The sequence below is a fragment of the Eufriesea mexicana genome, unplaced genomic scaffold (assembly GCF_001483705.2).
Source record: "Eufriesea mexicana isolate 0111107269 unplaced genomic scaffold, ASM148370v2 scaffold2467, whole genome shotgun sequence".
NCBI classification, from domain to species: domain Eukaryota; kingdom Metazoa; phylum Arthropoda; class Insecta; order Hymenoptera; family Apidae; genus Eufriesea; species Eufriesea mexicana.
In genome coordinates, this window is record NW_016910588.1 from 44,777 (window position 1) to 57,711 (window position 12,935).

At 31.0% G+C, this 12,935-nt stretch overlaps 1 protein-coding gene across 2 annotated transcripts in view; it reads right to left on the reverse strand.

Annotated features, from left to right (window-relative positions):
* Nucleotides 1-298: 298 nt before the first annotated feature.
* The window catches only part of LOC108550074 (4-coumarate--CoA ligase 1), a 66,825-nt gene continuing 54,188 nt past the window's right edge, over nt 299-12,935 (reverse strand). For both annotated transcript variants that reach the window (XM_017903679.1, XM_017903680.1), the window contains exons 2-7: nt 9,246-9,380; nt 7,986-8,193; nt 6,618-6,951; nt 4,674-4,968; nt 1,856-2,396; nt 299-440 (exon numbers count right to left, since the gene is read on the reverse strand). In XM_017903679.1, coding sequence (XP_017759168.1) covers nt 322-440; nt 1,856-2,396; nt 4,674-4,968; nt 6,618-6,951; nt 7,986-8,193; nt 9,246-9,359 — 1,611 coding nt within the window. In that variant the 5' untranslated portion in view covers nt 9,360-9,380 and the 3' untranslated portion in view covers nt 299-321. The remainder of the gene's footprint in view (nt 441-1,855; nt 2,397-4,673; nt 4,969-6,617; nt 6,952-7,985; nt 8,194-9,245; nt 9,381-12,935) is intronic.

Here is a 12,935-nt window from a genome sequence, read left to right on the forward strand (position 1 = left end):
CGTGTAATGAACAGATTCGTGAAACATGTGACGTAACATATTTTCGCCATCTCTTCGAGTCTCCACTTGGAACATTAATTTATTCGACAATCCTGATACGTCCAAATGATTGATATTTTGTTCGATCGCTGTGTTACGTCGTAGTAAAAATATAATTTGGCATTTATTTGTAAATTGCGTTAAATGCATTCGAAATTTATTATATATTTAAACTCGTAAATAAATAGAACACTTTTGCGACACTTGTTTGTATTAAGTAGATACTTTAATATTATACAGAAATTACGCGACAGAAGAATTAAAATAATTAGCAAAATTTGTTCATAATTTAGGTATCATACTAAGTAATTGTTTCCGTAGAATTTTTCCAGATGGTGTCTTAGGTAAACTCTCCATGAATATAACACCTCCTCTCAGCCATTTCTGGGGTGACAAGTTTTCTACAAAATTCGTAACAAAAATTTATTTTTAAAATTATTTATAGCTAAACTGTAATTAATTAATTATTATAGGTATTTTTAGAAAATTATCAGTATAACAACAATTTGTAAAAAAAGCATATTCCATATTTTGGAATTAGGAAAAGAATGCTTTTACTCTTTTGTTTTGTACTTCATCTATTTCATATTATTATATTTAAATTTTGTACTTAAGAAATTGTTAAACAGTATATTGTTAAAATACATAGCGAATTATGAAAACATTTGGATGCTTGTTTTTGTGAAGTTCAATGAACATATTATGTGCTATAGGAAATCATTAATATTGTAATGAGATGTAATTACTATGACTATATTGGTAATTAGTTGTTATATTAATAGATATTAATATGTATTAGGACAAAATTTAATACTTGTTATATGTTTCGAAACTATTCATGCACAATTTGAATTTGTCAGAATATTGTATTTCAATCATATCTTTTCCATGAAGTTTTGAAAAATATATAAAAATTTTTTAAATATATTTTTATTATTGCCTATGAATATCTATCTGGGTTGATGTCGGAATAATATGTGTAGTGAATTATATAAAATTAATTTTTTAATTTTCATTCGATATAAGAAACATTTTTATAATTTTGGAGGAAAATTTGCAAATTCTTGTATTCGTTTAAAATTATTTATATAAAAATTGGTTCATTATCATAAGGTACTATAATGTAATTGAATTATCTCTGAATAAAATTTCATCAGATTAAAAATTATTAAAATTCTTTAGCTTAATATGGTTAATCATAATCTTTTTTTTCTAGAAAATTTAAGGTTTTAAAATTTTTTAATAATTTTCCGATGATAATTTTACTCATACAACTTTGACAAAATCATATTTTCATTACTATTACGAATTTCATACTGAAAATACATGAATATCTTTCTTAGTTTTACGACTCAAGGAGTTGTTCCCTCATTTTTTATCAATTTTCAATTACTATGTCTAAAATATTTGCAAACCAGATAACAAATTAATTCATCTTCCTCAGCTGAACATTTCATTGGAACACAATAGTAATACCTGCAGTTTACATCACAATTAAAAATATCATTATTTTTCATATAATTAACATAATTCCTTTTATTATTATTCCCTTTATTGCAATAATATTTTTAAATCGCAATTGAAATTAATTACTGTCATATTTCTCTCATAATAACAATATTTTTACACCACAATTGATAATATTACTATTAGTTATGATACTTCCAAACCAATTGTTAAATATAAAATTTATTTCTAATTATCAATAAATTCCTTTAAAAGACGTACACAATTTCTTTATTTCCCAGCTTGTCCTTTGTAAGCCCTACGCTAACGATAAGTCTATATGCTAAAAGTAAGAAGAAAACGAGCTTACCATTAGCGAAATCCACAATTTCTTTCACCGATACATTTTTACCAGGCTGCCTCACTACCAAGGCCATCGGTACTTCCCCGCTCAGTTCGTCGGGCTTACCCAGCACTGCAACGTCCTTAACACCTGGATGCGTCAGTATTATTGCCTCAATCTCGGACGGCGAGACTTGGAAACCTTTATACTTAATAAGTTCCTTTATACGCCCTGTAATGTACAGACATCCATCTTCCTTAAAATACCCCAGGTCCCCAGTATGCAGCCAATTCTCCCTGTCAATCGTCTCGGCTGTGGTTTTCGGGTTCTTATAGTACCCCAACATAACCTGGTCACCCATGAAGCAAATTTCTCCAGACTGCCCCGCGCCAAGTGTCTTGCCGGTTTTTGTATCTACCACTTTGCACTTGAAGCCAGGCATTATGGGACCTATGGTGTCATCGAGGCAGGTCTTATCGCTTATGTTCGATACTATCGTCAATTCTGTCATACCATAACCATTTCGGATAGATCCCACTTTTGTACGTCGCTTCACTTCATTCGCTACCTGAAAGAGATATAAGTACATAGACTAGTGATAGAGTTGGTTGAACATGATTTGGTTGAAATTTCTTAACCCTTTGCACTCGAGAGGCGCCCCTCAGTCGTCGTTTAAATAAATTCTAGCGATGGATATTAATTGATATATCAAATCTACAATTACCCAACGATGTATGGAATATTGAAATAAAATAATTCTACGTCTTAATTTGCATACGATTTCTTATTTACCGTTTTAAAAATATCATCGACTTTATGGCAGAAAGTGTTCGAATTACTTTTTTCCTGTAACGAAAAAGCCGTCGAGTGTGTGTGTGTCTTCCTATTGGTTGTGAATAATATTGGGGGTGTGTGATAGATTTGACGTCTTTCGGTGGTGGTGGATGTTTGAATAATTTGAGTCCTTATGCCTATCGTCTTAAGGATAATTTGGGAATCACTCTAAGGACCCTTGCTAAGGTACACCCAAGTGGTGACTAGGTAATAACGAGCGTATACGAATCAAGAGACGCTGGCAATAAAGATATAAACAGTCCTCCACTTAACATTTTACCGACTGGTGGACGATTAATCGACTTTTTGTCCCCAACGCTCACCGACCAGTGGTCGATTAATCGGTTACTATGACAATTAACAAGCATTTGTTACTTTGTATTGAGATACTAGTTGCTTTACTTTGTAAGCTCCCATATTTTTACAAAATTTTGAAATATGACAATATTCCCATATTACATATATTCCCGCGCGACAGTCTAATTGTAAACCGAAACAGAGCCGGTGCCAGGGAAGATCTGCGGCTGACAAGGAGAATGCAAGTCCTTCGGGTCACCCATTTAATTGAAACTTTGTAGGTTTGTAGATTTCGTCATACAGTTCAAGAATATGTATCATTATAGCCTCCACTACTCAACAGTTTTTGAGATATTTACTAGACATTAACACTGCCTGCCACGGTGGTCATTGGTGACCGGAACATTTGAACTACTTAAACTTCATTGAGCAACATTGAATGAAAATTGACAATTAGTACATTTTGAATATAACCGCTAATTAGAAGATACTTTGAAATAAAAAGTGCCCCATTGAACAATTAAAAATTTCTATTAGAACATCAAAAATATGTTAGGATAAATCTTGCATCTAGCGGTGCACTCTCGTTTCCCGAGAGAAACATATGACTTCGACGTGGCAGTCAAAGGGTTAATAAGATTGCTATAGAAAACTGTTTTCCTTGCATTGTATTCTTATTATTCTGTAACAAATATATACTAGTATAAGAAATCGTAAAAAATAAATTTTTTTGATTAAGAAATTTGATTTACAATTGTTAATTTACAATGTTTTCATAAGCGAAAAATGAATATGAAATAAAAAATAGATTGAAGAGGAAAAACCAACTAGAGACGGGAGTCCAACCCGGACCTGCATCATATGAATTTTCCAGTATCGCTATTAAGCCACATCACCACTTGAAAACCACAAGAAATAAATCAGTAGTTACCGAAGTAATAAAACTTTAATCGCAAATATCTCAAAAACTATCGAGTAGTGGCGGCTATAATGATACATATTCTTGAACTGCATGACGATATCTACAAACCTATGAAGTTTCAATTAAATCGGTGACCCGAAGGACTTGTGCTCTCCTTGTGTGTGGTCGGTGAGAAGGGTATAGGATGTTGACCTGCTACCGATTGGTAAAGTGTTAACTTGTGATATTCGGTCCTTGGGCCGCAACTTTATTTGTCAGTCGTCTTATGTCGTAGGGGAATAAATTTTAATTGGTCTTAATTGGTACCTATTTAAGGATAGAATAGTCCATCCCTTGAATATTGGTCAGGTCTGGATGTAGTCAAACGAATCAAGCTGGGAGTCCATTTAGTGCTGTCGTCAGTGGACATATCTATCAGGGGTCTGACACCTCGATTCTTTAGCCTGTTTTACTGCTACACGTTGCAGATGATATGCTCCAATATGTATTAAACTTTAATTTCATGCCAGATAAATGTAAGTCTTTATATAAGAAATTGTAACGGATATATAAAATGATAAATGGGAATAGCTGTATCCTTAACTATCGATGTTAATCACAGGGAATAAAAATGCGTAATAGGTTTTCCGTTTTTCCTTTAAGCGCCACACTGAAGTTCATTTTTAATTGATTCTGCGCCTCGTGAAAGAAAAGGAAAAAAGGAATACTCTTTCGCGTTTCACCATCGAGCTTCAAACTTCTTCGTGTTGACTTAACTTTCTCGATATTAACGAACTTCAACGGGAAACTTACGTTCTGTGGAAGTGGTGCCGCGCCGCTTGTTATCTCCCTCACGCTGCTGAAGTCATATTTTTCTACCATTGGATGCTTCGCTAGCATTACTAAAATTGGAGGGACCAAAGGTATATGCGAAATTCTGAATCGTTCAACGGATTTCAGTAACATTTCCAAATTGAAATTTCGCATTATGCACGCTATGCCACCAGAACTTATCGTTTGGTTTATCAAGCCGAATGCATAACCGTGAAACAGTGGCAGGAAAATTAAAGTTCGGTCTCCTTGTCGCATGTCCATCAGTTTGGGGCCCCTTTAATTAGAAACATTCAATATGAACGAATGTATTCAAAATCGGGGTGAGTAAAATTTTGTTAGATAATAGATGATGATAACGAGAAAGAAATAAGGAATAAAATTTGTGTTACTATAAATATATTGATATTTAATCGAACAAGAATGTATATAAATAAGTATTTATTAATAAATTAATAAAATAATACAAAATTATTAATTTTGGTATATTTAATATGTAATAAATAAAATTATTCATATAAGAATAAAAATTTATGTAATTATGATGATAATTATTACATTATCATTTGAAATGTTCAGGTGAAATTTGTAAGTATAATTGATACGTTTGATGTATTTTACTTCTGCAGTTGTATTCGTGTCTTTGTACCGTAACATAAATTGGCTAACTACACGTAATTAGAAAATATAATACATAAATAAGAAATAAAAACACGATACAGATGTATCTTAAATAGAAATATTCAATTAGTAAATGTACACTCACAGAGAAAAATATACGAATTTAAAATTTTCTACCTTTAACAAGAGAAATATGATAAATTAAAGCAGAATATTTAAAAGTATATGATATTTGAAACAAATCGGTATCTCAAAATTATATCAATAAAATTGGAAAATAATTCAGCAATATGATGTTTAGAGTACGGATATATACAGATGTACGCAGTATTAGAAAGTATTGTATTAGTCGAGGATACCATTAATTGAAAAATGAAGTTTCAATACAATACTGACTCATTTCTTGCTGTTGTGTCAATCTTGAGGCAATTTTCTATTGAGTATATTGGTGCTATCATGGTTATCTCACTTTATTCGAATGATTTTCTAATTTTAATAACATAATTTTGATATTTCCTTCTTCTAATATTTATATTTTATTTGCAAAATATAGGAAATATAAGCGTTCAAAATTAAGTGAAAATAATTTGTTAAAATAAATAATAATAATTAGTTAAATAAAAAGTAATAATTGGTATAAATTAGTAAAAAATTGCTATAAAAAATTAGTATAAAAATTATAAAACACAATAAAAAGGAAAGCAATAAATTAGTATAAATATTAGTATTGTAATAAAGTAATAATTAGAAAACAAATAGTTAAAATAATTAGTAATAAAAATATTCGTATGAATTATTGGAATAAATGACAAAGATGGCAATCAAATGACAAATAATGACAAATAAATAACAATATAAAATGTTTGTATGAATTATTCGAATAAATGACAAAGAAGTATTTGAATAAACAGAGACACTAACGTTTCGAATAATTAATAGTTGTTATGAATTGTTACGAATAATTAATAATCGTCATATACAATAGGAAAAGTATTTAACTTCGAGAGGAAGTTTTAAAGTGAGAATAAGAAAATTTTCTTGAGAATAATTATTTTCCAGGACAAATTTAGCTCAATATTTTTATACTCAAAATTCACTGCTCCGTTGAAATTGAGTAATTAAATTGATATAAAATTGATACCTCTGTTTAAAAAAACAAACTAGATCTCTGGATTTTCTTTTGTATGAAGAAACTATATTTACGACTTTTGTGCATAAATTTTTGAACATTAATTTTTGAACATTATTGAACATGGCTATGTAGGTACAGTTTAGGTGCAGTAGGTACAATTCAATGTTTCTTACTTTGTAGTGTGGATGAAAATTAGTAAGCTTCGATGGGACAGCATCACTCCTTTTGGAAAACCAGTCGTACCACTAGAACACAAAATGGCTGCCGCTCTTTTACTGATGTCGTCTATTTGCACTGGTGTAAACGTGTAAGGATCCGGAATATTTCTATTTTTTTCCAAAATTTCCTTCAGCGTCATTATATTTCGATTGAGCGACTGATCTTCCAATTGTATCAATTTCGTACTCCAATTTACAGTGGATACAACTTTTGCGATGATCTTTTCAGTACGTTGGGATACGAATATCACTCGTGGTTGATATATTTCCAACATGTGCCTAAACTCTCCTAGATTAAATTAATTTAGAGAAATTAATTTTTTTTTTTTAGACAAATATAATAATTTAATAAAATATATAATCGATCGCATAATTAAATTATTACGAATAATTTATCCAATGTACATTTTGTAAATCGCTTTTTAATACTAAATAAATTCTCTTACATAATTTGCTGCTTGAAATTATCTGATTTGTTTATACGATTCAATATGTATATAATAATAAATATATAAAATAGTCTTAAAACTTACAAAATATATGAATGTAAATATAGTGTATAAATATATCTATATTTGTATATCACATATGCATATATATATATGATACATATTACAAAAATTTATAAATAAATACTAGAAATATAATATACTATATTGAGAATGTACGTAATCATTAATTTCTACATAATTATAATTTAAGTTATGACCAATATTTTGAAATTTAATCTATATGTATACAACATTACACGTATTATTGGTAACAATTGTGAGGTACATTCATCTACATCAAAATTCAATGTCAGGATCATAAATAATATATTCAAAATTTTACTATTAATTCTATAAATGTAACATAATTTAGACTTGTAACAGATTAACAATATGTAGTCATTGGGTACTTCTTTTATCTACTTATCTACTTATTTTATATTTTCTTCTTTAATTATAAAAAGTTCTATCATCAATTGAAGTTAAGTCATTTTGTCAACTGCCCTAGGAGGTTCTTCAAAATATTATTTATACTAGACGTGCCTCTCACATATCATATCCACACCACAGACTTTATCACATAGACAAAAACCTTAATCATCCAATGACACTCACACTACATATATACATAGTAATGTAACATAATACATTTTATTCAAATTTCTATAAAATATGAAGTATAAAAATGAAATTATACGAGTGTCGGACTATTTTTGAAACTAACTGTACATAAACATTAGATTCAATTCAAAATTCATTTTTTATTTTCTATTAACTTATTTCATTTATATTTAAAAATAATTTGTAGAATTAATAAAGTATTATTACTTACTTTCAGTGTATGCTGGATTCAAAGGTGCAAATGTAGCTCCGACAAATAGTGTACTACATATCGATAGTATATAATTGGGATGATTTTCACTTGCAGTGGAAATTCTGTCTTCGATGTTGATTCCATAATTTTTCAAAACAGTGGACAAAATCACGCTTTTTTCAAGAATTTCTCTGCACGTGTAATGTTTATCAGATTCAATGTCTATCTAAAATATTAACACATGAACATTATTCTATATACTGCGATAAAAAATGTATTAATTATTTTATTTTAAATAAACTTTGTTTAATTCGAAGGTGTTTATGATTTGGGTAATAATTCTCGTGCTACACGCTCTAGAAAATGTATTAAAGTAAACATTGACAGAGCTCGCTTATGGCATTACATTTAATACGAATTTAGATAAAAGCAGTGCTATAATTATTATTAACAATGTCTGTAAATTGTAAACATTGAAAAATTCATGTGAGCGACTTCAATCTATTTTGTTGTGATATTTCATAAACGTAATTACGGTTTACATAATTTCGAAATACCATAGGTGTAAGTTCAATCTCTTTAATCCTACAAATCTCAAATTTCACAAATCTAAGTCAATTTAATTTCGAATTTCCATAAATGTGTTTTGATTGAACTCCTTGAAATAACAAATAGAATTGTATTCGAATATGAATCTTACGAATAATAAAGTTATTAGCAAATAATAAACAATTTTTCTTCGAATATAATTGTTATGCACAAATAACAAATAATATCGTCATTCGTCACTCGTCGTCACCCGTCGTCACTCGTCGTCACTCGTCGTCACTCGTCGTCACTCGTCGTCACTCGTCGTCACTCGTCGTCACTCGTCGTCACTCGTCGTCACTCGTCGTCACTCGTCGTCACTCGTCGTCACTCGTCGTCACTCGTCGTCACTCGTCGTCACTCGTCGTCACTCGTCGTCACTCGTTATTCATTATTCGTTATTTGTTATTACATACAATTCATTCAATTCTAACAGTTGCTAAAAATTTTGTGAATCAACGAATTACACATCATGAAAGCGTGATCATAAATAATAACACGAGTCGCATAAGACATTCAGAAACATTTCTGAACCATTTAATTGGTTGTTATAAAAATGCATGCACGAAAATATTCATGAACTTTTTCGGAACGCCATAAATGTTTTCATCGATCATGGATAACTAATTTAATATTTTAGAATATTTCAGAATATGATTAACACGTTATTTGAAAATATTTTTGACTTACTTGTGCAAGATGATCAGCATTAGTTCGTAGCTTATCGAACAAATGTTGCCCTAAGGAAACATTGGGTACTTCTTCCACTGGATCACCATAAATAATATTATCTTGTATCTTCATTTTTGCTTCGGATGATTATATCTGTAACAATGAAAGTTAAAATGAAAAATATTTTCAAAAACACGTAAGTGTTAATTGCATATAAATATAGATACAGTTGCTCATAACTTAACTAGGTTTATCCAAAAAAGTTATAATTATAATTTAATTATGGTTTTATTTAAATCTGTCCATCCACTTATTAAAGAAAGTTCCTCTAATTACAATCTATATTACTCATCTCTATAATTTTTATTTCATAGTAAGCCGAATCACAAATTGATAAGTAATTCGGGGCGAATAAATATTTACTAGCAATTTATTTATTTTTTTATATATTATTATTAATAATTATTATTTCTCAACGTACAGAGTGTTCATCTTTCAGCTTATTTTATTTCTATTCTACCAATGCTGGTGCTCTATTCTACCAATTCTTCTAATTTTCATAATAAGTATACATAATTTTTGTGTACCTCTTGTGTAATTTTGAGATACTAAAAATTATTTTTTAGAATAATTTTCTCAGAATAACACCTTATTTTCTGCAGTGACTTTATATTTGATCTTAAAAACTATATACAGGGTGTCTCGGAGCTCTTTCACCAAATTATAAGAACGTAATTTAAGATCAAAAGAAAACAAAATTGTTATATAAAGTTTCAAAATAAGCGTTTTGTTATAGAATAACAAAGAAATATTTTTTATGTAGTAATGGTTGACTTAGATTTTAATATATATTGATGTAAAAATAAATGATGTCTCTAAGAAAGAATGAGTGGATCGAGTATGCATGCAATGAATGGAGTGTGTTATAGACTGTGTATATTTATGTAATATATGAAAGGAAAGAGAAGAAATGAGAGAGTAGTTGGATAGGTCAGTTGCAATTCAGAATTCGTTGTGAGTAAACGTGTGTACTGTGGTAACGGTTACATAGACTTTTAAATATGTATGTGTCGATATAATAAAGGAGTGATGTATATAAGAAAGGGATGAATAGAACAAGTATACATGGGATGCCAATATGTAATGAATTCAGGTTATTGTGATAAATGAGTATGCGTGTAATGATTGAGGTGTTATGTGATTTTTGTATGTAATATAATGTATGAAAGAAGAAAGAAAAAGACGAGAGTGATTCGGCATAGATAAGTTGCAATTGAGTTTTAATACTGAGAAGAGGCGGGAACATGTGATTGTGATAAATTAATTATATTTAAACTTAATATTTGTGTTTGATAATCTTTGTGATTAAATAAAGAACTGTTCTTATTGTTATTAATATTTCATCCACCACTAACATGTACGAGTATCGTGAAAAAGAGTAAACATAATTAGATATATTTCATCGATTATTTATACCTTGAGCTATAATATTGTTTAATAAATATTTGATACATTCATTTAAATATAATATCCACGAGTAACAATGTACATGAAATAGATAGCAACTTTCCATCAAGATTTCCTATCATAATGTACGTAATGTTGATTTTGTTTATTTGGTCCGTTTGTCTTCTTCACATGAAGGACCTGTATAATCAATTCAGAACACAATGATTGAGATACTGAAGAACTTTGTAACAGTTTGATATCAGATGATAAAGAATATGAAACCATGTAAGACAAATAAAGGTGATCCAACGAGTAACTGTGTTTGTGTTGTTATCGTGAGTGTTGGTTTTATGTGTGTGGGAGCATGAATGATGTTGAACGAACGAAACTCACTTTGTCCTATAATTGTGCAATGTGTGATATATATGTAGATTCGGATTTTGGGTGGATTGACTTAAGATAGTATTGTTGGCTTCTTAACCCATTTGCATCATGACTTTACTTAAGCTACCGCGCTGAAACATCAACGACGTTCAACTGACGACTGGCTGGTACCACCGGGCGTGGTGTCTTACATGCAGTAAACGACATCCAAATTGTTCGCGGAGTTTATTAAAACTGTACTGTGTAAAACGATTGATATACAATGTTACATCGCAAACATCGCATTTTACATTTTTTTATGAAAAAGGAAAGAAACAAATATTATTTTATAAATAGAATATAATTATTTAAATAAAAATTAGAACTTATAGTAGAGAGTAGCGGGCTCGCGGAATATTCCGCGCTTGGTGATAGTAGACCGTCACGGCTCGCGGAATATTCCGCACTTGGTGATAGTAGACAGACGAGTCTCGCGGAATATTCCGCGCTCGGATGCAAGTGGGTTAATAGAATGAAATAAGCTTATAAATAGAACGAGGGCGGCTGACTATGAAACAAGAGAGAGATTCACTACAGGCACGCTCTTCTGATCTTTCTTAAATTGAACTGTTAGACAGACTTGAACTTCTTACACACACTCTTCAAGACTGCAAGAAGATTGGCTTAAAAATCTCTTACAGACTGAGTCGCCCGCGCCCTTGCACTCTTATTTAACACTAGAACTACCAACCCAGTGAAAATGACTGGTCTTAGAATATTCCTTTTTGCAATCACCGAACACATACACCTGTTTTAAGAATAAAATTGGTATCAACTCGTATTAACCACTTGCGGTGCAAAGAAATTCACGGTTGCGCGTGCCAGAACAGTCGAGTGCAAATCACATCAGGGCGCATATAGTATCACTGGCTTCACTATCACTTTCCATTTTGCAGTCTGGGGTCAATACTGATAACTTTACACGACGAAGTGCAAGCAGAAACTGTGCCTCGGTAAAGAATTTCATTAACAGTTGACGTGCCACGCACGTCATTTTTCTTTCTGGAACAATCGCCTGACGACGTGTGTAACACGTTGCTGGTGTTCCGGTAACAGAAGCGTCTCGACGTGAGTGGCACATCTTTCCACCGCAAGTGGTTAAGAAAGAACTGTAATCGATATATTCAATCATATTCATCGTACCGCCGAAATCACTATAATCTGTGCACGTTATAGTTAGGTATCCATTAAAGATCAGTAGTTCTAGTGTTAAATCAATCATTTTGTCCTCCTTCATACCCAGGCTTTCTATCCCAATCATGCCCTTTTCCCACGTAACCTCGGTGGGCCAAGCACTTCAACCACTCTGAACGGATCCCTAAACTTTCACTCGACTCTATTATAAATATTCTTTGCAGTCAATCCTTTTGCACGTGATCACTTTCGTTCTAACAACCAAACACTATTGACATTTTTTCAGGGCCGTACTCATTCCAATTCTATTTATACATATATAATGTGACCGAGTGGCGTCTAGTGTGAATGATATTCGAAAAAATGTTTAAAAGAATGTGCAAGGATGAAACAGTTGTTTGAGAAATATCAAAGAGTGAATACCTAAATGTTGCAGTTATTAACCCTTTGCACTCGACCATTTTTTGGCTAAAGAAGAGTAGGAGTTCAAAGATTTTCTGCTACAAAGCTAATGATATTATTTTGAGCAGTAAGTAAGAAATTGTATAATAATTAACACGTAGAATTATTTAATTTCGATAGCTTGCACACTGTTACGTTATCTTAAGTTTGATATATTAATTAATATAGATCTTCGAAATTTTATCAAATGGCTAATGAAGGGCGCCTCTCGAGTGCAAAAGGTTAAAATTGGGTGAGTGA